Source organism: Diospyros lotus, chromosome 9 (genome assembly GCF_014633365.1).
Source record: "Diospyros lotus cultivar Yz01 chromosome 9, ASM1463336v1, whole genome shotgun sequence".
NCBI lineage: Eukaryota > Viridiplantae > Streptophyta > Magnoliopsida > Ericales > Ebenaceae > Diospyros > Diospyros lotus.
Genome location: NC_068346.1, coordinates 6,819,214 through 6,847,018, shown reverse-complemented (window position 1 = coordinate 6,847,018; position 27,805 = coordinate 6,819,214). Strand labels below are relative to the sequence as shown.

The window sequence follows — 27,805 nt, the reverse complement described above, 5'->3', positions numbered from 1 at the left end:
TTAATAATTGAAACTGAAACATGCTTATACTGGATATTAAGAAATAAGTATTTATGTTGCTATACATCTCGTATAAAAAACTTTCAAAGAAAATAATTAGTACAAATCTCCTAGGCTACTTGGCATGTTGAATAGTTAATTAGTTAAAATCATACTTAATAACATTGATTTATTTATCAATTGAATCTAATACCATCATTCATAGTAATTAACATCATTTGCCTATTGATAATGATATATCGCCTCCTTTATAAGTCATCAGGTCACAAGGAAATGACATGGTTATGAATTCATCATGTCATTAAATCAAGTTTTACATGCGTCAATATTTCATCAATTTGGGGTTAATATGCAATTTTATAAAATCACATATGCATAAAAATGTAGATAGGTGGTCATGCATGCAATAAATAAATAATAACTTGTAGGGTCCCAATAAAACTTGAATGATGAAATCTGAGGGCATAAACAAAAATTTTCAAATCTGTTTAGGTAAAATTGAAAAATAACAGAAACGTCGGGGTGAAAGCCTCTCCTGGAAAAGTCCAAGATTTTCAAAAAATTATGTATGCCTCCGTTTAAGTTTCTAGAAATTGCAATTTCGGGGTTAATTTGGTTGTGGGTTGCCCAAGGATAGATTTGTGATACTGGAGAAAGAACCTTGGATGATGTAGCAGAAGAGTACTTGATGGATTTAATTGGTAGTAGCCTTGTATTAGTTCTGAGAAGAGGGTTCCACGGTGCAATGCAATCAAAGCTTGTGGTATGGTATCCATGATTTGGTGTGTGATTTTTGCCTAAGAAAAAGCTGAGGAAGATTGTTTTCTGATGAATGTCTCTCTTCAACATTTTTAGCCTTCGCTTTCTACTTCTCAGCAATATTTGTTGAGTACGCTACGCGACATCTGTCCATTCATACCATGCGCCAAGTTTCTTTTTGCAAGTAGCCTTTTAATTCCAATTCCGTCTTCCCAGAATGAATATGTCATTCAGTCGCGGTATGATTCAGAATGTTGGCTTGCCCTTTAATCTTGGATTCCTTTTTAAGTGCTTCAGACTTATTAAAGTTTTGGACATATGCTTAGTTGAATTTTCTCAGCGCCCTTATGGGTTGGAACAACTGCTTCTCTTGAAGTACTTGGCTTTCTCTTTCAACTTGTTCTCTGAAGGAAGTAACACCCCAGGTTCAATGTGTGGCCTCCTGAATTTGGGAACTCTCATTATTCACACTAGATGGCATGAACCTAGGTTAGTTACTTTGTCCAAATATGCAGGAAAGATGGTGAGCCTGAGGCATCTCTGTCTTATTTGAGCAGGGACTTATAAAATGGAACGACTAGTTCCCCCAATTAATTCTTTTGGGAACCTGCAAGATACTGTCAATGGTAGATCCATGGTCTTGGGAAGATTTCCTGGCAATTAATCCTGACCTCAGGAAGCTTGGGTTTAGGGGGGATATGGTACGAAACTATTGTGTAACATTTGGAGAAATAGACTTTCTAAATCGCCTCCAGCAGCTGTAAGTTGTCTAATACTTAAGATTTTTCACTTGTCAAATAAGTAATGTTGTTTATCTAGACAGAAGATGAACACCTGCATTTCTCATTTTTTAATGTAATGTTGTTAACTAGATTGGAGAGTTATCTTCAGTTTAAATAAATAACATTACTCATTGTCAAATAATTTAAGAATCATGAAATTCCAGCCCGACTCTCTACAAACAACAAATCTTAAGAAGCGTAGCCAAAGACAAACCTATTTAAAATGGTAGGAAATATTGCAGCTATCCGGGTTTATCCCCCACCTCAAAGTCTGAAGGCCATCAAATTGTCAAGGCAACAAGGACAAAATGATGTCCTAGAAACTCAAATTTTTAAAATTCTCACAACTTACTTATTGAAAACTAGATTATCTCTGATGATTAGTTTCTCGAGGTTCAAATGATCATTTTTAGATGAATGTTTTATTTATTTCTAAAAGGATCCCATCTCAAATAAGGAATATATTAATATGGAAGATGATAGAGGTATGCTCGTGTCGTAAATTCTATTAGAAAAATTCTGAAAGACACAAAAAAAAAAAAATAGAAAACATTTAAGAGTGACGTAAAGCTCTCTTTGGAAGCCCACTGGTTGATGCTAATCCATTTCACATAGCCACCTATTAATGATAATAAATAAATAGCAAAGATGAGTCCCATCCACTCTAATCAATTTGCACTAATGATAATGAACGTAAATGTAAAAAATATGATACTCAACAATTATTTAACAATTTCCTGATCTAAAGACTTCCTAAACCACCATCTCCTGCAATTGAAGTTTACTACTCCCAAGTCTCCCATTCAAACCTTAAAAAATCTACATTGAAAAAAATTATTTAAAATGAGAGCAAATATTTAAACCTTCGTATTAAGATTAGTTTATTAGGGATGAATGGTGGGGTTGGATTCTATTAATCTTATTTTATAATCTTATTATATAAAGCGTCCACAATAGTCTTGGTTGTTTCCAATGTCTTCTCATCCGAAAGCCTCGCCCGATCGTTTCTTTTCGCCGACGTTATTCCCACGATCTTCTAAGCCGGACGTCTCCCCCTTCCGATTCCTATCTTCTTCTCCCAAGGTACCTGGTGTACCCTGCCTCTGACCTTGCGAGGCTCATCTTCTTCGCCAAGGGCGTTCAATCTTGCGACGCCCTTTTTCTCCGCTACACTCGTAAGAACACTTACTACTAAAAAGACTTTGTTTATTCGGCTGCTACTCTGCACCTTCATTTTTTTTCTTTTTTTCGCAACAACAATCTCAGATCTCATGGCCTGTGAGTTTTTCCCCAATCATATCTGCTCGGATCTGAGAAATATCCATCGTATCTGCATTTTCTGCTATTTTTTATCCATTTTGTTTTGTTCTTAGTCAACCGACCAGTGGCGCTCAGCCTTTCTTTCCAAGCACATAATGAGTAGGGATAACTCTTTAAGATTATTTCAGTTCCGAATCCAATTTACGTATTCCATAGACCGACCTTGTTTGAGTAGAATCTGTTTTCATCACAACTTAAATTTTACTTCATAGTCTATTGTAAGTTCTACTGTTGTTATCCTCTTTCACTTTGTTTGCTTTTATTTCTATTTGATTTTTGAAAAATCAAATTCCTAAATGATTTTTGGCCGTGCTTTCAAGTTTCACGGCAATGGGTATGTTTAATTGAATGCCAAAGTTAGTTTACTTTATGCACATTATTATTTTATTCTTTTCAGAAGCAGCCAGGTATCTCATTACCCCTCTGGGAATTGAAAGAGTCCCCTCTCCTCCTCCTTCCCAAGAAAACGATTAGACACAGTGATGGCTGAAATTGCAGTCAATTCTCTTATGGAGAATTTGAAGCAGTTATCAAATAGCAAGATGTTTATGATTCTTAGAGGGAAGGATCAAATTGAATCTCTTTACAACAATCTTGGACTTTTGAGAACTTTCCTTCAAAATCAGGACCAGAAGCTTCACGAGCACAAGGAATTGAAAAATTTGGAGAGACGAATTAGAGATGTGGTGTATGCGACAGAAAATACCATTGACGGGATTGTATTTGATGCTATCTTGAAGAAGAAGTCCGAGAACATGGGCCTTACCTCTCATAGGATCAAGGCAAAGAAGAAGATGAAGAGGAATGGAATTCGTTTGATCTTTGATAACTCATTAAACATCGACTATGTCAAGGAAGAGATTAATGCCATCAAGAGGGAGGTTATTGAAATTCATGAGAAAGAAAGTTATAACATGAGAACCTTGGACGTTGGAAATTTACCAAAAGCAAGTATGCCGAAGTGGGAGGAGGAAGAAATGGTGGGTTTTGTTGAGGAGGTGAGCATCATATTAAAGGAGCTTGTTGGAGAAAGAAAGCAGCTAGAGGTTATTTCAATTGTTGGGATGGCTGGGCTAGGCAAGACCACTCTTGCTAAAAGAGTATATAATGATCCTCTTGTTAAATATCACTTTGCTATTCGTGGATGGGCATATGTTTCTCAAGAGTACAACAAGGGAGATTTTTTGCTTTGCCTCTTGAGTTCATTTTGTCAAGACGCAAATGACATTCGTCAAATGAGTGAAAACGAATTGGCCCAGATGTTGTACAAATGCTTAAAGGGAAAGTTATACTTTATTGTGATGGATGATATATGGGATGGCAAGGTCTGGACTGATTTGATGAACTGTTTTCCAAATGACAATAATGGAAGTAGAATTTTGTTTACTAGCCGACAGGAAGATGTGGCTTTGCATGCCAATCCTCGGAAACCCCCTCTTTTTCTACGATTTTTAAATGATAATGAGAGTTGGGATTTGTTACAAAACAAGGCATTTGGACGAAAAGAAACTTGTCCTCCAGAGCTCATGGAGGTAGGCCAAAAAATAGCACACAAATGCCAGGGATTGCCATTGGCAATTATTGTGGTGGCTGGAATTCTTGCAAGCAAAGAGAAAAGGCGTGATTGCTGGAATCAAGTTGAGGAAACCATGAATTCGTGGATAGCTGGGGATCCACAACTATGGATGAAAACACTATCACTGAGTTACTCGTACTTGCCTTATCACTTGAAGCCGTGCTTTCTCTATTTTGGGGTATTTTCGGAGGACTTTCAAATCCCTGTTTCAAGATTGATTTGGTTGTGGGTTTCTGAGGGATTTGTTCATGAGATGGAGGGAAAAAGCTTGGAGGATGTAGCAGAGGAGTACTTGATGGATCTAATTAGTAGAAGCCTTGTATTAGTTTCTGTAAGAGGGTTTGACAATGCTATTGAAGCCTGTGTTATCCATGATTTGGTGCGTGACTTTTGCCAAAGAAAGGCTGAGGAAGATTGTTTCCTGTTGAATGTTTCTCATCAGGATTTTTTGTTGGGTGCACGTCGTCTGATCATTCATCGTCCAAATTTTAAACGTATTTTCTCAATCCCTCCTTCACTGCATGTCCGCTCATTTGTGTGCACTCGGTCATGGGTTTGGGGTAAAATAGCACATCTTGAATTCCTTTCTGAAAGTTTCAGACTTGTTAAGGTTTTGGACATGAATTCAATTGTGTTTTATGAGTACCCCAGTGGGATAGAACTACTACTACTATTGAAGTACGTGGCCTTTTCTCTTCGGTTGGTTGGACAAGGAACCATCCCAGATTCAATATGGGACCTTCAGAATTTGGAAACTCTTATCATTCAAACTAAATGGACGCCTGTATCTATGTTAGTTATTCTTCCTAAATTTACAAACAAGATGGTGAGCTTGAGGCATCTCTGTCTTACTGGGACAGCAATTTATAAAATAGTTGCCCCAGTTCCTTTCTTATTGAAAGACCTACAAACTCTGTCATTGGTAGATCCAGGGTCTTGGAAAGATTTCCTTGCAATGACTCCACATCTTAGGAACCTCGGGTTTAGGGGGAACATGGTACGGAACAAGTGTTTGACATTTCCTGATCTAGACTTTCTAAACCACCTCCAACAATTGAAGTTGTCTAATACTGGAACTTCTTGGTTCTCAAATGAGTTGGGAAGTATGAAATTGCCCACAAATCTTAAGAAGCTGACTCTGGAGGGGACCTATTTGAAGTGGGAGGAACTATTGCGTCTGAGTGAGTTAGTCCCCAACCTGGAGTCTCTCAATTTGTCAAGGGGTGGCTGTAGTGGACGACAGTGGGAAGTAAATGATGTGGTGTTCCCCAAACTCAAATTCCTAAAATTCTTCCGCCTCCATGTCAAAGAGTGGATTGTTTGTGATGGCCAGTTTCCCAGCCTTCAGCATTTTGCCTTGGATGAATGCTTTTTGCTCGAAGAGGTACCATCTGAAATAGGGAACATATTGACATTAGAAATGATTGAGGTCCGGAACTGTAAACCCTGTGTTGAAAATTCTGTTAGGCAAATTGTGGAAGAGCAAAAAAGTATGGGAAAAACACTTGTGTGCAAAATATTCTGATTCCGAGTCTAATTTACAGACATCGTGGATGGACCTTGTTTCCGTAAGATCTGCTTTCATCACAACTTCAATTTTGCTTCATGTCTGTTATTAATTGTTGTAGTGTTGTGTTGTACCCCTCCTTTATTTTATTTTCTTCTACTTCCGTTTCTTTTTTTTTTTTTTTTTTGAAAAATAAAACCAAATAAATAAAATAAAATTCCAAAATGATTTTTTAATTTGCTTTCATGGGGATGGCGTATAGTCAATGGCAACATTAGTTGGAAGCCCCACTCTACCCGGACCACCTCCTCCCCAAGAAAACCATTTGACGTAGTGATGGCTGACATTGCAGTCAGTTCTCTTATGGAGAATTAGAAGCAATTATCAATAGCACGATGTTTGACATTCTTCGAAGCTAGGATAGCCTAACTAAATCTATTAAGTAAGATCTGTTGGAGACAACAGAAGTACAGTGGTTGACAAAAGAATATAAAATGAAGGGAATGAGAAGTAGAGCTGCAGCTCCTACTCTAGTAATTTCTATTCTTTCTGTGAATTTTAATCTCTTAATTTTCAGCACTCTTCCGCAATCCATATATATATTAGTGCTTAGATGACTCGATCTTCTAAGATGCATATATGCAAGTAGTAGGAGATCGTACCACAAACCACTTTCGACAATCGTACCACAAACCACTTTTGGCAATGAACGATGCACCTAATAAAGATGAATCATGAACCTAGAAAATTACAAATTAATTAAGTCACATATTTCCCCCTTTTAATTTGTAATTTTCAGTAACTTTTTGAACTTTTCAAACTTCTCAGAAGTTACTAGCTTGGTGAGAATATTTGCAGGTTGATCACAAGTGTTCATGAATTCCAGCTTGACTTCTTTATTCACCAAATGAAGTGATGATGAATTTCAATGTGCTTGCTTCTTGCATGAAAAATTGGATTCTTGGGCATGGTGATTGCTGACATATTGTCACAAAAGATCTTTGTAGGACCTGTTTGCTGTTGACACAAATCTTGAAGGATTCTTCTTAACGAAACTGCTTCACAAGCTGCTTATGTGGCTAACATATACTTGGTTTCAGCTGTGGAAAGTGCCACTGTTTGTTGTTTCTTAAAACTCCATGAAATCACTTATATGCCTAAGCTAAAAATGTATTCTGATATGCGTTTTCGATTATTTAAACAACCTGCCCAGTCACTATCAATTTAGCCAATTAGCTCTTCTCTTTCTCAGCTTGATATTTTATTCCCAACTTTTTAGTAACTCAGAGATAGCGCAAGATTCTCTTTGCAACAACATAACAAAGATTGCTAGGCTCATTCATGTATTTGGACACCATGTTAACTGCTTGCATAATATCAGGTCTTGTGTGAGTTACATGGAGCAATGAAACAACCAAACTTCTGTTCATGTTGGCGTCCACCTTCTCGACTCCATCATCTTGCCTTAATTTTTCATTCAATGCCAAAGGAGTAGATAGTGGTTTCCCGTTCTTCATTTGAAATTTCTTTAGCAAATCTTCAATATGTTTTTCTTGAGAGGTAAAAATTTCTCCCTTAGACTACTTCACTTGAATGCCAAGTAAGTACTTCATTAGACCCAAGTCTCCTTTATTTACATGGAGCGATGGTTCACTTGGGCTTTTTAGGAACTCATTCTACATAAAATGGCTATCAATTCTGTTGTTCCATACTCTTGATATTTGCTTAAGACCATAGCGTTTTTCATAGCCAATAGACCTTGTTTTCTTACCCTTTGATCTCATAGCCCTCTGGTTGCTCTACATATACTTCTTCCTTTAGTCCTCCATTAAGGAATATAAATTTCACATCAAGTTGAAAGACATATAACTTTGTATGGGCAACTATGGCTAGCACTGTTCTAATGGTCTCCACGTGCGCCATTGGAGCAAAAGTCTCATTAAAGTCAATTCCAGGTTTTTTAGCATATCTTTTAGCAACGAGCTATGCCATATGCTTTTGGATGCTATTATCTTCATTGAGCTTTGTCTTGAACACCCATTTTAAGTCGATCACATCTTTATCTTGTGGAAGATTTACGAGCTCCCAACTTATGTTTTTCTTAATCATGGCAATCTCTTTAACGCGGGATGTACACCCTTGAAAATCGCAATTAACAAGAGATAGAGGCCCATAGTTTATAAGGCGCCTATTCGTAAGCTAAACAACCAATGTGGGACGATTTCATCCTACATCAGACACCTCGACCTAGAAAGTTTGATGCCCCAACAAGCGTTTAAGGGCTTCGACAAGCTCAAGCGCACCTATTAACAAAGGTGGTACCCCGACACAGAGAACCGACTCTGATACCAAATGATGCAGGACGTAGACCTCTAAAAATCGCAATTAGTAAATGGTAGAGACCCGTAGCATATAAGGCGCTTGTTTGCAGGCTGAACAATCTACGTGGGACAATTTTGTCCTACGTCACTCTTCATTCACAGATAAAGTTGAGCATGAGGCGCCTATTCACGGATAAAATGTTAACATCACGGATAAAGCAGCGTAACCTATATCAAATCTTACCTAACTCAAGTCATGCTCAATGCATCACGCTATATCATGAATCACAATGTCAAGTCAACGATATAAATGCAAGAATATACACATATGGTCCTTGAGGCCCACATATTGTACACAATCAATGGTGCCCAAGGCCTTTGTACTTCTATACAAACTTGCAGTTGCCATAATCTGGCTAGCACATCAAGATTAAAAGTAAAGCTCCCAAATTAGAACCACCACAATCCCCCCACAACACCATAACAGAAGCATAAGTCAAAGCTCTCAACACAAACTCGAGCTAATGCTCATATAATATCAAGATCGCGGAAGCCATGCTTCCTTTTCCACAACTCAATCACTCACATTCTCATCATGTAATGCAACGACTCTTGTAGCATAAACGTGTTGGCAAAACTTCCATAAGTCAAGCATTAGGCCATACTACATCCATATAATAATTCAAACATGCATATGCTCACTTATCATACACGAGTTAGCACTCAATAAGCCAACTATGTTGTGCCAATGCTCACGCTCCCAACACATACAAAGCATGATCCCCAATGAATGCAATCCATGGCCCAACATCACAATATATATATATATGTGTCATAGCATATAAAGCATATCAAAGAAAGACATGTACATTAACGCATTTCACTCTACATCCCTAAATGGTCCCAAGATTAACCCACCAGGATTCTCAAATATCTCCCAAAGACACTTATCCAAGGGATGAATACAAGAGGGAACACTTGGGAAACAACTTGATTTTGGTAGAGGAACAAAAGTAGAACCGATTGACAGCCTCTTGTAATCGGTCGATATTTTCATTATTTTGGGCGAAAATAGTCAGCAACCTTCTGAAAATGGTCGACAGTTTGCCCTTGTTGAGCCAAATGGTCGATAGTTTCCTAGGCACCTGTCAATCGACAGAATGCTCTGGCTCGAAACAGGACACCCGAAACATGCAAGAAACACCAAAACTCTCGCATGATCTACATCCTAACAACTAACACACCATTCCCAAATAAGCCCTATTTTGAGTTTCAAAACACTTTTACAAGAGTAGACAAGGATTGAGAAAGATTTATAATCCTTTCTACATAGGCACTTCCTAATAACATCTTTCCAAAAATAGGATGTTTTTGGTAAATAAACCATAAAGACTATTTAATTCATGAGTTTAAGAGAACATGAAGAGATTAGAACTTGTCTTATTGAGCTTTTCCTTTGATTTCAACTTGAAAGAATCACCACAAGAGAATGAGTCTTCAAATCACTTTCAAGCCGAGAGAAAATTCAACTAGAGAGGATGAGCAAGATGATGAAACAACTCCCCATTTGCACACCACCTTTTTGAACCTTTGAAGTTTAAGGAAGAAGGAGAAGAAGATTTGGAACCTCCCAAAATCATCGCCCTCTTTCTCGCCCAATTCCTTTTGATTTCACAAGCCTCACTTCCTTTTTTATACTTATCCCATTTCTCTTATTTATCTCTTTACATAATTATACACTTAAGCCATAATTTGCATATATTTAGCCCAAAAATCCAAAATTTAATATTTTCATATTTCTGAATACTACAAATCCCATAACAAATATATGTATATATATATATATTTTGCCCCACTTTGACTTTTCAACTTTACTTGCTTTGACCTCCACCTTTGACTGTCACCTTTTAATCAACATGAAACTAGCTCATTCATTCCTTTCTATTTATTCTTTTTCCTAAAATACCGAGGCGTTACAAGAGCTGTGGCTCCTACTCTAATTTGTATTCTTTTTTATGATTTTCAATCTCTTTAATTTCCAATACTCTTCAACATTCCATATATGTACTAGTATTTAGATGACTTTAGATCTTCTTGGATGCATGTATGCAATTACTAGGATATTGTATCACAAACCACTTTTTACAAACCATGCACCTAATAAAGATGAATCATGAACCTAGAGAATTGCAAATTAATTAACTTTCACACGATCTTGGATTTTTTTATAGCTTTCCTTAAGAATCGAGATTGGAAGTTTCATCGGAATGAAGAAGTGAAGTGTAATACTCAAAAAATTTTGTACTTAGGTGTAATTTTTATTAGGACAAAAATTTAATTTTTCAAAATTATTGGGGATAAAAGTGTAATTTTTAAAGTATAAAAGTGTAATTTTTTAAACCTACAAAGGCCAAAATGGAAGAAGACAAAAATTTTGGGACTAATTTGTATTGGTCTCTTAGGGTATGGCCACTTAAGAAGGGCGTGAAATGAGTGATTAAAATTTTTTTCAATTTTAATAAATATTATTAATTAAATATTTTATTGAAAAATATATTTGATAAATATAATAAATTATGTTTAAGATTAATAATAAATGTAAACAATTACACTTAGTCTCATATAAGAAAAATAAATAATATAAGACACAATACAATTTATAGTGGTTCGGTGTTTCCACACACACCTAATCCACTCTTTTAAGGTCTAACCACTTTTGAGGTTCCATTAAATTAAAATCACCAATATTTTCACACTAGCTCACCTTGAAAATTAGATACACACTTAGATTACAATGGGTTCTAGGCAACCACTGTATCAAAATTTTCTCCAACTTATCTTGAAAACTATATTCATCTAAATTTTAATGGATCTAGCAAACTTATACAATCATTAATAATAATTTAAATGTTTGTAAATAATTTGTCCACACTTGGACACAAATAAGTAATTAAGAACATCTTATATAAGATAATAATATTTAAATAAATAAAAAAATTTGTAATTTCAAATAGAGAAATTCAAATTTGTTGTAGAAGACTTGAAGAATTTTTTTCCTCTTGCCTTGTGGTTCTTCTGTGGATGTGCAATGTTTCAAGAGTCTCGAATTGCTTGAATGTTTTGCTTGAGAGTTTTTGGGTGCTTTGAATATGCAATGGAAATATTTGGATACTCAAAAAATGAGTTTGGAGAATATTTATAGGTATTTTAGTCACTTTTCCAACGGTCAAAAACCTAAACATTACAATAGAAAAAATTTAGTATAACTTAAATTCAATATGTGCATTTAAATAACAAACATGCTTCTACACCAATTGGCAAAGAAAAGCTTTGGCTAGCTTGAGGTTGTGATATCAAACTATGGGAGGCACACCTAATTTGTTATATTTTTTTTGTGATACATAAGTTAGAAAAATATTTTATAAATTAATTTAAAATATATTTTAAAATATTTTTAATAGAAAATAATATTTTTAATAATGCATATGTTATAAAAATATTTAATAAATTAATAATAAAAATATATTTAAAAAATATTTTAATGGAAAATAATATTTTTAATAATGCATGTGTTTTGAAAATATTTTATAAATTAATTTAAAATATTTTTAAAAATATTTTTAACAAGAAGTAATATTTTTGGTAATACAAATCCTATTAAAAAAAATATTTTATAAATTAATAAAAAATAATTCAGTACTATAATTAATATATTTAAGAAAAATATTCTTTTTGTTAATCACCAAAAATACTATAATTTGTATATTAAAATTTCTCTTTTTGTTAATCATTAAAACTTAATTAATATAAACAAGTTGGCTCAACAATTAGCAATAAGTAGTGTGAACACATTGCAAGTTGTTGGTTGCTGCACTATGGCCCCCGGCAATAGACGTCAAATTAACGTCCAAAAAGGATGGCAAGGCCATCATGGCCTGACTAGGTTGTTCGGCGCAAGGAAGTGTTCTGATTGGCCAAAGGGTCGGCTGAAAAAGGTTATAAATAGTCGAGTTTGTGGACGAGGGTTTCATCAATTTTTAGTCAAAAATCCGATCATTTGGTAATAAATTAAAGGATATTGATAGAGAGGTTTGATCTCCAAAGGGAATGGAAAGATTTCTGAGGGGTTTGAGAAATTTTGGTATAGATTTGAGGGTGTTTCGGAGCCTCGTTGGAAAATCGGGTACTCGTCGAAGCCGAGGATTAATTGGCCAAATTGATGGGGGTTTTGATTGGATTTTCAATTTACTAGGGGGTCCATCGTGTTCGAAAGGAAGAATAAAACAAGAAAAATGAAGAAAAACATGAAAAATAAGTAAAACCAGTGGCTGACCGGTGAAAAAAAGTCAGAAAAGACGATCGAAGAAGATGCATGAAAAGCACGTGCAAGGCGTGTGGGTGCGGACGTGTGTAGGCGCGTAAGGTAAGAGAAAAATAGAAAAAATAGAGGAAAATGAAAAAAATATGGAAAAATTCTAAAAAATAAAGTAATTTAATTTTATTAATTTTCCTAAAATTTGGTCAAGAAAAATATTAGGGCAAGTGTTTCGAGGTAGGGCACGAGTTTCGAGAAAGCTTAAATAGTTAAACCAAGATAAGTGATTTTTTTCAAAAATTTATACGTGAAATGATTTACCTAAATTGAGCGTGAATTTCATGAGGATTGCCAAAATATATGTTATTTATGTGCATTTTGTCATATATGTGCATGTTATATTATCTCGGTAATTGTGATATTGCATTGGGCATAAAATTATTGGCATATCGATAATTGTGTCATCTATGTTGACCATGGGGGAATGGGGTGTTGCCTTAGTAGCATGACTTGCATTTCGCTAAGTGAGTTTTGTCGAAATAACCGTAGAAGTATTCGTGTTGTGTGTGATTGCTGGGATGACTATCAAAGATTTCGTGCTAGGACTAGAATGCTAATGAAGGCTACCCTAGTGCGTCGATTGATTCATGTCCATGCATTATACATTCATGAAAATTATTTTAAACCCTCATTTGGAAGATTCATGTTCTAATTTTGAGTTTGTCCTTAGAATATTCAACGTTCCAAGTAAAACGAGCAATGGAAAAGGAAAGGAGATTGTTGAGATTATGGGTGTTCGCGGTGCGATTTGGCCGATTTGAATCATTTTTAGGATGCCAAACCGCTAGTACGGTTTTTAAACCAAACTAGACCACGGTCTGGTTTGGTGCGATTTATCGCAGTTTGAAATACTATTTAAAATCACTAAAAAAGATATTTAAAAATGGTAAATAAAGACACAAATATTGATAAATAAAGACAATTAAATGTAAATAAATAAGAGCAAAAAATAAAGATAAAATAGTGTAAAAATTAAATAGGATGGGCTGCCAATTACTAGATTTTTATAATAATAACTTTTTTATAATTTTTTTTATTATTTTCTTGGGCAGTTCAGTTTAAAACCGAACCGCAAACTGTCCAAACCACAAACCGCGCGGTTTGGATAGAATCCAAACCGTTTTCGACTGCAAAAAAAAAAAAAAAAAAAAAAAACCGATCGGATCGGTTCAGTTTGGTTTGCCCGGTTTCCGCGGTGCACCGATTTTTTTGAACACCCCTAGTTGAGATATGATTGTACTGACAGTCATGTAATAATCCTACACTTTTGGTAGGACAAGTTGTGAGAATCTTGATAATAAGTGACATGTTATAGCTTTATATATTAATTTGTTTGCCGGATATTGTAATTTTTGTGATTATTGAGAACAATATTGCATGGTTTGATTTCTTTTGCGATTACAATATCCCATCATGTTTTGATTTTGCTTTCGCAAGTATTTAATTTACCATTCTTTAGCTTATCATTTGGAATGCTAAATATATATGTTTAGGGATTTTTAAATATGGTATTTTAGAAATTTCGAGATGGTGTTGCAAGAAAAAAAAAGTCTCGGAATAATGTCACGCCTTGGGATGGCAGGTTGTTACAGTTGGTATTAGAGCAAAACCTTATTTGGAGACTAAGGGATTAATGATTTCGAAACTTAGAAATTATTGATTGAGGATACTAATCGAGAAAATTATTTTGAATAATAGAATGGAAATAAATTATCTTGAACAATTTTGGGTGACATACTGGACAAACCAGTTAGAAATGAGAGAACCAGTGATTGAGGACTTTTTCGGGTTCCTTGCTACCCTTGAGGACATTATGGGAGATGTACCCCCAAGTAGTTATCAATAACCAAACCTAGTACATGTTCAAGTTGATTTCTTAATAAATCATCTTGAGGAAGAATGGAAAACCCTTGTTGAATGGGTCCAGCAGGTAGGTAATTATGAATCATTCTTTACCTTTTATGAACAATTATGCTATAACACCCCACTTTTCTCTTACCGAGTGTGTCACTGTGCTAGGGCCCAAAATATATATATAAATTATTTTTTTCTTTCTTTTTCGGTACATAACTTAAACCTTAAGTATCGAATTCCAAACAAAACCCCCAACAAATTATTCACAATGCGAAAGCGATAATCGAAACCTAATATGGTACATACCTAAATTCACCTTATATTATATCATAAAGAATTCGTACCATATATTATATCATATTCTCAATATAAAATACATGGAGATTCCATATACATTCTAACAAGACTAATCATCAATAAAGAATAAGCTAAAACATATCCGAATCAACTCGTTGAATCTATCGGCCACGCCATCACGTGCTGTTTCATCTCAACCTGCTCCTTGCCTAAGCTGCAAGTCTGAACTGGAATGTTGAATGTTCCAAGGGCATAACCCATTAGAAGATGAAACTTCTAGTGAGGGTTCAAAAACATATATATGAATGCATGATTCGATAACATGAACAACTTTTTCCCTTAATGTAACTTCTCAGACCCATCAGTTTGGCACGGAATCCTAGGCAAATCTCGAACCTCTACAGGATAAGCCTAACGTTATTCCATCATTGCCCTAGGGGAATTACGGCTACACTCTGGGGGCGATAGCCCATTCCCATGCACAAATATCAATATAACAATAATATCGTGTCACGCAATTATCACGACTTCCATGCAATATGACAAAATGAATATTGCATTCATAACAACATGCAAACATATCATGAATATAAGTTCTTGTGAGAAAACCACTCACCTTTTCTCAAAGATCAAGACACTTCAAAAAGCATGCATCGCCTCAATATGCGTGCCCGACCTCGATTCTCGTGCCAACTCTCAAAAGTTGCACCAATCACATCATCTCGATCACCTCAACCATAAAAATGATAATTTATCACTAAATATCTTCATATTCCATTTATTTCATTTTTCCTTCTTTTTTTTCTACTTTTTTCTTCTAAAAATCCCAATAAATACTATCGAGACTATTTTCTCAAATTTAATTCCACAACAATTCATCATATGCTATGAACTTCAAAGGAAAAATACTGAACTTACCCGGATCTTGCGTTTTCACGTAAAACGAGGCTCTTTGATGCTAAAATCGAGACATCGAGAATCCCAAATCTAAATTTTTTTGCATGAATCCTCGTAAAATAATTTTTCCGATTTTTCCCAGATTTTTCCCAAGCCCCACGCACCTGCATGCGCTGGCGCGTGGGCTGCACATGTTGACCAACGCCTGTGGCCCACGCGCCGGTCATCTTCTCCGACGTCGGCCATGCTAGTCGATCCTCATGGCATATCCCACGGCCTGAAAGAAGCTCGCGAAGGGCTCGGATTTGCCACCAAAGGCTCGACCAAATCGCCCGCCTCCAACTCCAACGACCTCTCGAATCCCCTTCAAACCTCAACCAAAACGCCTAATTTTCTCTAGAAATCATCCTTAGGCTATGGGCAACAAAAGCCCTATGGTTTTGGCCCTCAATTTGTTCGATAACACGGCCGATTTGAGGCTTTAAACTTCCCACTTTTGGCCACCTATGAACGCCTATTTATAGGCATTTTCAAGCGACCAAATGCCCGAGATGGGCCAACCCATTGCCTTAGGAGCTAAACCCTACCTTAGATCGACCTCGAGGCAGCCCTTGCCGACCAAGAAATCGATTTGCAGGTGCTCGACCAACCGATCGAACTTTCAGTCGATTTTTCTCAATTTTCGGCCACCACGATGGCTTTTGTCAGATCTTCCTTTACAAAAGTTGCTCCCCGACCATCACTCGTGCTAGCCCAGTGGCTTTCGACGACCCTCGTGGCTTGGTTAGTTTCTCATTGTTGCCATCTTTGAGTTTTTTGCATTTTGGCCCCTCCAGTTTTGGCCTTTCTCAATTTGGCCCTTTTTACTTAACCCCTCAACTTTCTATTTGTGCATTCAAGGCCCTCAAGTCCTAAAATATTATTTTGACCCCCAAGGATTTCGAAAAAACATTGTTTTGACCTGCCTTTGGCAATTTTAGAAAATTGCACTTAGGCCCAAATCTTTATTTTGGCCCTAAACCTCTTCGTTTCTTCCTGAAACCACTGAAAGGTTGTTTCTTATGAAAAATCGAAGCCCCCTCAAGCTTCCGTTGACTTTCCGGAGGTCATCTATAACAATTCAGTATTCCAGCCTAATTAGTAGCTGCATTTTAGCTGTACCAAAAACTGTTCCCGGTCTCATTTCTTTCGATGCCATAAATCATGTCTCGGAATACTTATCACGGTCATATCGTTTTCCTTTGGCATCTCGGCTCCAGGGCACTCCCTGCAATCGATTCGGTCAATTTTTTTTGGGCTATTTAGATACCAATCTTCCCTGAAATTTTGTTTTTCTAATAAAACACTTATTTTCAAATAATCAAAATTTCTTGGATATTACATATGCCAACACGCAGCGGAGATATACGAGGAAGTCTTAGAAGAAGAGGCAAACCTCGATTTTCAAAAAGACTAAGAAGAGGATTAGGACCCTGATGAGATTGAAGAAGGGCACGATATCAAGATTATCGAAATAAGTTCGAATGAGGAAGATGATATGATCGAATCCTAAGATGATCGTGGCAAACCAACAGCAAAGTCCAAAGAGGACTTGGCTGAGAATGACGCGTGGATCTGGAAATCGACTGATCTCCGAGAAAAGAAATAAACCAAAGATAGCCATAAAACGAACCCCTACTAGTTGTTTAATGCTTGTATTAGGATTTTTTTTTCCAAGTGACGTTTTGAGATTCATGTATTACACTTGGAAGATGGCTTGTGTTGAAATAAAAATTTCTTTTTAAAGTGAAAATTTTCTCCCTAGACATGTGAACTCATATTTTCCCTTACAGATGGTAACCACCCGACAAAGAGGAAACATGGTTCCTAGCACTCTTAATAAAAGAGATGAGGATGGCAGTGATAATGAGATACATCACTGTAATCACAACAATAGCAATAATGTAAGGAGTGATGGGCAAGCCAAGGAATCCACTATCAACGAGGGATGGCTAGACATGATGGAAAGAGTCTTAGAAAATCTCTTAACCTATGTGGCCAGGGAAGAATCAACAAAGCATACGAGAAATATGTTAAAACAATATAGAAGACAACGACTGCCCGTATTTAAGGGAAGAACAAGTGATGACCCCAGCATAGCTAAATATGGGCTAGAGCAAAAGGAGAAATTACTTCGACACTTGCAATGCAGTGACGCATAGAAGGTAAATTGTGCGACCTTTATGTTAGAAGAAGAAACGGGGAGATAGTGGCAAACTATGAAGTGAGCCCTGCAACGATCACATTCCAATTCAAGACAAGGGTCGGGGTCAAGCTAGGCTCAAATGGTGTCGTGGAAAACATTCAAAGAAGCCTTTAATGCCAAGTATTTTCCTCGAAGTTGGAGAGAGGAAAAGAGTTGGGAATTTATGAAATTTAAGCTAACTGGTGAAATGATTGTAACCAAGAATGATACGAAATTTACCCAACTTATCAAATATATGCCAACCAATGTACGGGCGGATGAATGGTAGAAGGCACAAAAGTTCTTGTCCGGACTACAAGTGGAGTTACAACAAGCTTTGAGTACTTGGGCCATCGACACTTACAGGGAAGCATTAAGCAGGCCCCTAACCATAGAAAGAAACCTCTTACGAGTGAGATTGATGAAATATAAGGAAATGAAACGAAGCACAGAGCATGAAACATGGAATAAAAATTTGAAAGTAACCGACGGTGCCCTCGATATAGGAAAAATCACCTAGGAAGAAAATGCTTGTTAAGGCCTATCAACTGCTTCGTGTGGGAAATGACACATAGGGAGAAAGTGTCGTAAGAAGAAAGAAACACATCATGCGAGAAACCAATGGAAGATCATATGTTTCAAGTGCGAGCAACCCGGGCACATCGCACGAGATTGTCTGAAGAGGTTGAGAGTCAGACAGACTAAAAAGATAGGAGAAGCTCATGGGACCTGCCAAGGACGTGTTTTTAACCTGACAAAAGATTATGCATGGCCAGATCCCACAGTCATACAAGATACACTTTTTATACTGAAAATCATTGTGCATGCATTAATAGATACATGATCTATGCATTCTTTCATTTCGTGTGCATTGGCTGGGAGTTTGGAGATGGAAACTAAACCTTTAGGGTGTCTAATGATTATCTCAACTCCTATGGAAAAACTATGGAGATCTCGAGGCTAATTGAAAATTACGGAGTGAGCGATAGTGAATTTCAAGCTGATTTGATATTGCTAAATGTGAACGACTTCAATGTCATCATAGGGATGGATTTTCTATCCAAATATGATGCCAACATGGATTGTTGAAGAAAAACGGTGACTATAAGAAAGCCCGGAGTAGAACTGATCAAATTTTGAGGACAAGGTAACCCCGAGGAAAGGAAATTGATTTCGGCACATAAAGCAGTAAGATTAATGAACAAAGGGGCATACGGATACCTAGCTACTTCTCAATTAGTGAAACAGGAGACACCAAGGGTCGAGGAGGTGCGAGTAGTACAAGAATTCAAAGATGTGTTCCCGGATGATCTACCAAGATTACCACCACCCAGGGAGATCGAATTCTCTATGGAGTTTATACCTGAAACCTGACCCATTATCTATACCCCTATACCAAATGGCACCAGCAAAATTGGGAGAATTGAAGAGTTAATTGCAGGAGCTGATTGATAAATTATTCATTAAGCCAAGTATATTACCGTGGGGCGCACTGGTATTATTTGTAAAAAAAAAAAAAAAAAAAGACGAGATTCTAAGAATGTGTATCGACTACCGTCAATTGAATAAGGTCATAGTGAAGAAGAAGTACCCACTCCCACTAATCGAAGAATTGTTTAATCAATTGTAAGGAGCAAAAGTATTATCGAAAATTGATTTGAGATCTAGATACTACCAGTTGAGAATCAAGCCTGACGATTTGGTATGAACATTATGAGTATTTGGTAATGCCATTTGGGCTTACCAACGCACCAGCCGCATTTATAGATCTCATGAACAGGGTATTTCAGCCCTATCTGGATAAATTTGTTTTTATGTTCATTGATGACATAGTGGTATACTCCTCGGATAAGAATGAGCATGAGGAACACTTGAAGATAGTATTGAAAACTCTTATGCAACACCAATTGTATGTCAAGTTCTCCAAGTGCGAGTTATGGCTATCTCAAGTAACATTTTTGGGACATATAATATCCGCTGAAAGAATCGCAATGGATCTAGCTAAGATTGAGGTTGTTCAAGGGTGGAAGCAACTGACCAATTTAACTAAGGTATGAAGTTTCCTAGGGTTGGCAGGCTATTATCGAAGATTCGTGGAGGGATTTTCAAAGATAGTCACACCCCTAACAAGACTTATGCAGAAATGAGTCAGGTACGAATGAACTACCGAATGCGATAAGAGCTTTTGAGAGCTTAAGGCTAGGCTGACCTCAACACCTATTCTGGCTATGCCAAGTGGGCTCGAAGGATATATTGTGTATATTGATGCCTCGAAAATAGGATTGGGTTCTGTATTAATGCAACATAGACAAGTAATTGCATATGGGTCACGCCAATTTAAAGGGCACGAAGTGAATTACCCAACATATAATTTGGAACTGGCAGCGGTGGTATATGCTCTAAAGTTATAGAAGCATTACTTGTATAATAAAACGTTTGAGGTGTTCACGAATCACAAGAGCCTGAAGTATATGTTCTCGCAAAGGGATTTGAACCTTAGGTAGCGACGGTAAATGGAGTTCCTTAAGGACCACGACTGCACCATTTAGTATCACTTGGGGCGTGCCAATATGGTGGTTGACACTTTGAGTAGAAGTGTGCCTACTGTTATGACCAGGTTGATGGCCCATGAATGGTGTCTGGTGGAGGCTTTGAGCCAACTGGCGGTAAGCGTAGATTTGGTGAACAAGATACGGGAGGTCAGTGTGGATGACAAGCGCATACATCTATGGATAGATGAGCATGGCCAGCCCAAGAATCCCGACTTTGAGATGCAGGATGGTATTCTCAGGTTTTGGGGAAGGATATACATGTCTAATCTTCAGGAATTGAGGCAAAAGATTTTAGACGAAGCCCGTAGAGCTTGATATACAATACACCTTGGGGCCACAAAGATGTATAGGGATTTTTGCGAGATCTATTGGTGGCCAAGAATGAAAACTAGTGTGGCAAAAAAAAATGGCTCAATACGATACATGCCAAAGGGTCAAGCTTGAGCATCAGAAACCAGTAGGGCTAATGAAACCCCTAGATATCCCTGAATGGAAGTGGGAGCACATCACAATGGATTTTGTGACAAGATTTTCAAAGAGTCGGAAATGCAATAATGCAATCTGGGTCATTGTGGATAGACTAACAAAGTCAGCTCATTTCTTGCCTACATGAATAGATAGGCTAGTACGAAAGTTTGCAGAGAAGTATATTGGAGAAATAGTCAAACTCCATGGTGCAGCAGTAAGCATAGTCTCTAATCTAGATCTGAGGTTCAAATCGAGATTTTGGGGAAGCTTATAAGAATGCATGAGGACACAATTGAAACTTAATATAGCCTACCACCCACAGACCGATGGGCAATCTGAAAGGACCATTCAGACACTCGAGAATATGTTAAGGTCTTATGTCCTGGATTTTGAAAGAAATTGGAAAGAGCACCAATCGTTGGTAGAATTTGCATATAATAACAATTACCACAGCAACATTATGATGGCACCTTACGAGGCTCTACATGGAAGGAAGTGTCAATCACCTATCTGTTGGATTAAAGTAGGAGAAAGACAGATATTGAGACCCGAGCTTGTGCAACAAACCATGGAAAAGATACGGCTAATTCAGGAAAAGATTCGAGCCATACAAAGCCAACAAAAATTGTATGCGGATAGAAAATGACGAGATTTGGAATTTTAGGTAGGAGATCATATGTACGTAAATGTGTCACCTCAGTACTTGGCAACACGAAGGGAAAATAAGGGTAAATTAGAACCACGTTATATAGGACCCTATCTGATCACATGGCGAATTGGGCCTTTAGCTTACCGCCTGAAACTTCCACTTAGTTTATCCAACATTCACAATGTCTTCCACGTGTCTCAACTTTGAACACATATACCTAATCCCACCCATGAAATTCGGGTAGAGACAATCGAGCTAAAAGATAATTTGACCTATTCGGAATCACCCAAATGAATCCTGGACCGTCACGATCAAGTCCTAAGGAATAAGGTAATTTCCTTAGCTCAGTTGGTAGAGCACCTCATTTACACGCGTGCCAATGTTTTACAAGGGAGTCAATCATGCAATCAAAAGAATTGATTGTATTGAAAAATCGATGTCTTACTCCATAACTTTAAGGGAACAAGAGAATAATAACCTGACAAATGGTCCGGCCTGATTCAGGTGCCCATTCAATTTAGGTGCCAAACCGAACCCATCATTGATTTGAGATATTGATAAGGTGAATATCCAATCTATTCAATGCTAGGCATAATAAGTATAAGGACCTCAAAAAAATCTATGGAGAAATCACACAGAAGAAGAAGCAACATATGAGCTCAAGGATATTTTTAAGAAGAGATATCCCCAGTTGTTTGAAGAATTGGAAAACGAATAGAAAATTTTCACAACTCTTCTGAGAATTGTACTAAAGATTCTCTTGAATAAAGAGATATTTTAGACAATATGACTAGATTCTGTTAAAATTTTCGAGTATTAGGCCAAGGAAAATTTTGAGGATGAAAATTCTTTAAGGAATGGTGGATGTAATACTCAAAATTTTTTGTACTTGGATATAATTTTTATTGAGGCAAAAGTTTAATTTTTTAAAATTATGGGGACTACGTATAATTTTTGAAACCAAAGGACTTGAGGGCAAGGAGCCAAAGTGAAATAAGGCAAAAGTTAAGGGACTGATTTGCAATAAGTAGTGTGAACACTGCAAGTTGCCAGCAATCGCACTATGGCTGCCGGCAATAGACGTCAAATCGACGTTCGAGAGGGATGGTAAGGCCATCATGGCTTGACTAGGTTGTCTAGCACAAGGAAGTGTTTTGATTGGCCAAAGGTACAACCGGAAAAAGGCTATAAATAGTCAGGTTTGTGGCCAAGGGTTTCATCGATTTTTAGTTAAAAAATCTGAGCATTTGGTAAGAAATTGAGGGATATTAATAGAAGGGTTTTGATCTCCAAGGGTAGGGGAAGATTTCTGAAGAGTTTGAGAAATTTTGGTGTAGATTTGAGGGTGTTTTGAAGTCTCACCGAAAAATTAAGTACCCACCGAAGCCGAGGATTAATCAGCCAAATCAATGGAGTTTTGGCCTAATTTTCAAGCAACTAGGGGGTCCATCGTGTTTGGAAGAAAGAATAGAGAAAGAAAGAGGAAGAAAAACAAAGAAAACAAGCAAAACCAGTGGTTGGCCGATGAGAGGAAGGTCGGAGAAGAAGCGTGAAAAGCACGCGCAAAGCTCGTGGGTGCGGACCTGTGTAGGCGCCAAAAAATTAAAAAAAAATAAAAATTAAGTAATTTAATTTTATTAATTTTCCTAAAATTTGGTCCAAAAAAATATCGGGACACATGTTTCAAGGCAGGGCATGAGTTTCGAGAAAGCTTAAATAATTAGATCAAGGTAAGTGATTTTTTAAAAAATTTATACATGAAATGATTTACCTAAATTGAGCGTAAATTTCAAGAGGGTTGCCAAAATATATGTGATTTATGTGCATCTTGTCATATATGTGCATGTTATATTGCCTCTGTAATTGTGATATTGTATTGAGTACAAAATTATTGGCATATCGATAATTGTGTTATTCATATTGACCATGATGGGATGGGGTGTTGCTTTAGTAGCATGACTTGCATTTCCCCAAGTGAGTTTTACCGAAATGACCGTAGAAATATCGCATGTTGTATGTGATTACTGGGATGCCTATCAAGGATTCTATAACGGGGCTAGAATGCTAACGAAGGCTACCCTAGGGCGTCGGTTGATTCATGTTCATGCATCATACATTCATAAGAATTATTTTAAACCCTCATTTAGAAGATTCAGCTTCTAATTTGGACTTTGTGATGGATGCCCTAGTCCTCAGAAGGTGATTATCGCCTTGCTACTACGGAATAGTAGGAGAAAATTGGAGTATTACAAAATAAAGGTCAATTTGTATTTATTTACTTGATGATTACAAATGAGCCAAGCCAACCCTTTTATAGTGGTTGTACGTGACCCTTTAAACAGTTACAACTTATAAATGAAAATACATGACTGCTGGAATGAAAACATGCAACTATTGGCTTAGGCAGTTATTGGCAGTTATAGGCGATTGTTGGCAATTGGCGCCCAGGTTGACCAACAGTGGGCATGCTCCTGCAAATGTGCGCTTGTCATGGCCTTGCCTGGCCCTGCATAGCGCAAACGGCCTGCCTTCAATTGCATCTGCTAGCATTTGCCCCTTCCCATTGTAGACTGCATCAGGAGATGTGACCTTGACTGGCCTTGTATGTGATAGTAAGGCTTGATCTGCGGCGAGGGCTTCAGCCACTGGCTCGGCTTGCACACCAAGCTGCAACAAGTGTCGGGCTATAGCGATCGCATGGGGCAAATTGCGATCAATTGCTAGCGTAGTGGGAACCTCGACTGTAGTGGCTGCAACTTGTGGGCTCAACATTCCCCGCCCCTTCTGAACCATCTTGTTCTCAAGATGCAAGTGGGGAAACTGGTAGGCTAAATACTCAATTGACTCCCATGTAGCCTCTTCGGGTGCCATGTTCTCCTACTGCACTAGGGCCTCTGGTACCTTTTTGCGATTCTTCTTAACCACTCGACAATCTAGGACCCTTAAAAGCTGGACCAACAATGTGGTGTCTTCATTAAGCTTAGTCAAATCGTGCATAACATTCGTAAGATGGCCCACCTTTGCCTTGAGTTGTGACACATGAAATACTAGATGCACGCGTGTGTCTGCGGGCAAGTCTAACTTGTAGGCAACAGGCCCAATCTTCTGGAAGACCTTATAAGGTCCATAGTACCGGTGGCCCAACTTCATCTTAGTAGCAAGAGTCACACTCTTCTGCCTTCGTGGTCGAAGTTTAACATAAACCATGTCGCCTTCTTGAAATTTCCTATCTTATCTCCCTTGGTCATAATAATTCTTCATGCGGGTTTGTGCCTTGACCAAGTTGTTTTTTAACTCGTCTAGGAGTTCATCACGATCCACCAACACTTGATCCACACTGTCCATTGGAGATTTGTTATACGTATACGAGACAAGTGTCGGAGGGGTCTGCCAATAAACGACTTTGAATGGGGTCCGTCCCAACGACTGATGGTATAAAGTATTATACCAGTATTCTGCCCATGCAATTCGGTCGGCCCATATGTGGGGATTGCTTTGTCAAAATCAACGAAGGTACTGCTCCAATGTTCGTTGGTGACTTCCATTTGGCCGTCAGTTTGTGGGTGGTAGGTGGTAAGAGGAACTAGCAGAAAACTCAGTCTCTAACATCTTAAACAATTCTTTCCAGAAGTGACTCGTGAAGATTCAGTCCCTGTCAGTGACGATGGTGCGTGGCAACCCATGTAATCGAACCACCGTTTGCATGAACACTCGAGCCACGGATTGGGTTATGAATAGGTGAACCAGAGGAATGAAATGAGCATATTTGCTCAATCGGTCCACCACGACTAGAATAGAGGAAAATCCTTGGGATTTTGGAAGCCCCTCTACAAAGTCCATTGTTAAATCCTCCTAGATTTGTTCAAGCACAGGCAAAGGTTGTAGCAATCTATTAGGCCGTGTGGAGTCGCTCTTAGCGCGCTGGCAGGTGTCACACTTAGCCACGTGCCTAGTTATCTGTTGCTTCACGCCTTTCCAATAGAAGATATGGCTAAGTCTTTGTCAGGTGCGGTAACTTCCCGAATGGCCTCCCTCTCTTGAATTATGAAAATGATGTATAAGAGTGACCCTTAGATCCTGCATGTCTGGTACATATGCTCATCCCTTGTACAACAAGAGGCCATTTCGCAATTCATAATCATCATGGGAAGTTCCTTCTTCAATAGCTTGTATCAATTCTTTACTTCACTAGTCGGTTATGAGTGCATCGCGTATCTGCTGCCAAATGGCCCATGTAGGGCCCGTGATGGGTAACAGTTGTGGCCCATCTTCCCACCGGGACAAGGCATCGGCCACCTTGTTTGGGCACCCGGCCGGTACACAATTTCATAATCGAAGCCCATCAATTTTGCCACCCATTTTTGTTGGTTGATGTTAGAACTCGTTGCTCCAATAAGTGTCGCAAGGGTTGCTGATCAGTAACAATCTTGAAATGTTGCCCCAGTAGATAAGGACGCCATACTCGGACTGCTTTAATGATGGCTAACATCTCTTTGGCATATGAGGATCATGTTGCTTTCGTTGGCCCAAAGGCCTTACTGAGATAGGCCACTGGTCGATCTTGCTGCACTAGTACAACACCAATGCCATTGTCACTGGCGTCCATATGAACTTCAAATGGTTGGGAGAAATCTGGCATAGCCAGGACAAGGGTACATGTCATAGCTTGTTTGAGTGTTGTGAAAGCTTGGTTTGCTTCATCTGTCCATTGAAAGTTGCCCTTTTTGAGTAATTATGTTAATGGCTTGGCAATGATCCCATAGTGCCGCACAAATTTGCGGTAGTAGCTTGTGAGTCCCAAAAAACCCCGTAGTTGGGTAATATTAGTCATTCGTAGCCAAGATTACATAGCAGCAATCTTGCGTGTGTCCACCTTAACACCCTCTGGGCAGATCCAATGCCCCAAATACTCCATCTCGGTTTGACCGAATGCGCACTTGGATAGTTTAATGCAAAAGTGGGTTTGGGCTAGTATAGTGAGTGCCTGTCGCAAATGCAGTAGATGTTATGCCCGTGTCTTGGAATAAATTAAGATATCATCAAAAAATACCAAGACAAACTTACGGAGCACTGGCTAAAAAATTTGATTCATGGTCACTTGAAAAGTTGATGGAGCATTGCATAGTTTCAAAGGCATAACAAGATATTCATAATGGACATGATGGGTCTGAAAGGCTGTCTTGTGGATGTCCCGAGGGTTCATGTGGATTTGATGGTATCCCGCTCGTAGGTTTAACTTTGAAAATATAGTTGTGCCCCCTAACTCATCCAACATGTCATCGATTGAGGGAATGGGGAATCGATCTTTCATCGTGCCCTTATTTAGGGCACAATAATCAGTACAAAACCGCCATGTACCGTCTTTTTTCTTGACGAGTAGTACTGGTGAAGAGAAAGGGCTTGTGCTTGGTCGTATTAGATTTTGGTTGAGCATTTCCTTCACTTGCTTCTCTATTTCATCTTTTTAGTGGTGGGCATACATGTAAGGGGGTACATTCATGGGTTGTTGCTCATCTATGAGGGGGTGCGGTGATCACAAGTCCTGCTTGGTGGTAGAGTGGTAGGTTCTTACAAGACCGAGGGAAAATCTGCAAGTACCTCTTGAATATCAGTTGTTATTTCATCCCTCTGTGGGTCAGTTGTTGCTAGAGAATCATCTTGGCTGCGGGGTTGGGTGGCTACTTGAATTGCATAGCATTCACCACTCGTGCTAATCAACTTCTGAATTTCGTTTTCTCTAACCGCACGGTTGTGACCTGGCTGCACTCTCCCCCTGCAATTAAAACATAAAACAAAACACAATAAAAATTATATATATATTTTTTCTTTATTTAGGTGAGAGGTTTATACTCGTCAGTGTACGAGTGCAGTTGTAGTCCAAATTTAAATTTATACTTTCTGGATGAGTTCAGGTCGTCCACTGAGAGATTTATTTATGGCAAAAGAAAAAGAATGTCACACACACGCACACGCATTTAGATGGATTGATAACAAGATTTTTTTATGATTTTTTTAATAACAGATACTAGAAAATAAAGCAAGGTAAAAGTTGAAATAAATGTTTAATGTGAGGATATAAAATTGGATAGTACTTGAGTTAAGACAATTTCAGCACCAACCCATTGATTCCCAAATTTTAACAGATAAGGTTAGTAATATTAATTTAATTTCAGATATGAGGGTTTGTGACTAAATGCAATTAGAGATGATGATAGTTCTACTTT

The 27,805-nt window shown here is 37.9% G+C and overlaps 1 protein-coding gene across 3 annotated transcripts in view; it reads left to right on the top strand.

The window, feature by feature from the left end:
* LOC127809947 (putative late blight resistance protein homolog R1A-10) overlaps positions 1-7,254 on the top strand; it is a 57,152-nt gene extending 49,898 nt beyond the window's left edge. The window contains exons 1-3 of one of the 3 annotated variants that reach the window (XM_052349139.1): positions 2,504-2,716; positions 3,259-6,005; positions 6,803-7,250. In XM_052349139.1, the coding sequence (XP_052205099.1) occupies positions 3,344-5,962 (2,619 nt within the window). In that variant the 5' untranslated portion in view covers positions 2,504-2,716; positions 3,259-3,343 and the 3' untranslated portion in view covers positions 5,963-6,005; positions 6,803-7,250. Of the gene's footprint in view, positions 1-2,503; positions 2,717-3,258; positions 6,048-6,802 lie in introns of those variants that run through there. The other 2 variants (XM_052349140.1, XM_052349135.1) reach the window with 2 other exon arrangements.
* The last annotated feature ends 20,551 nt before the right edge of the window (positions 7,255-27,805 follow it).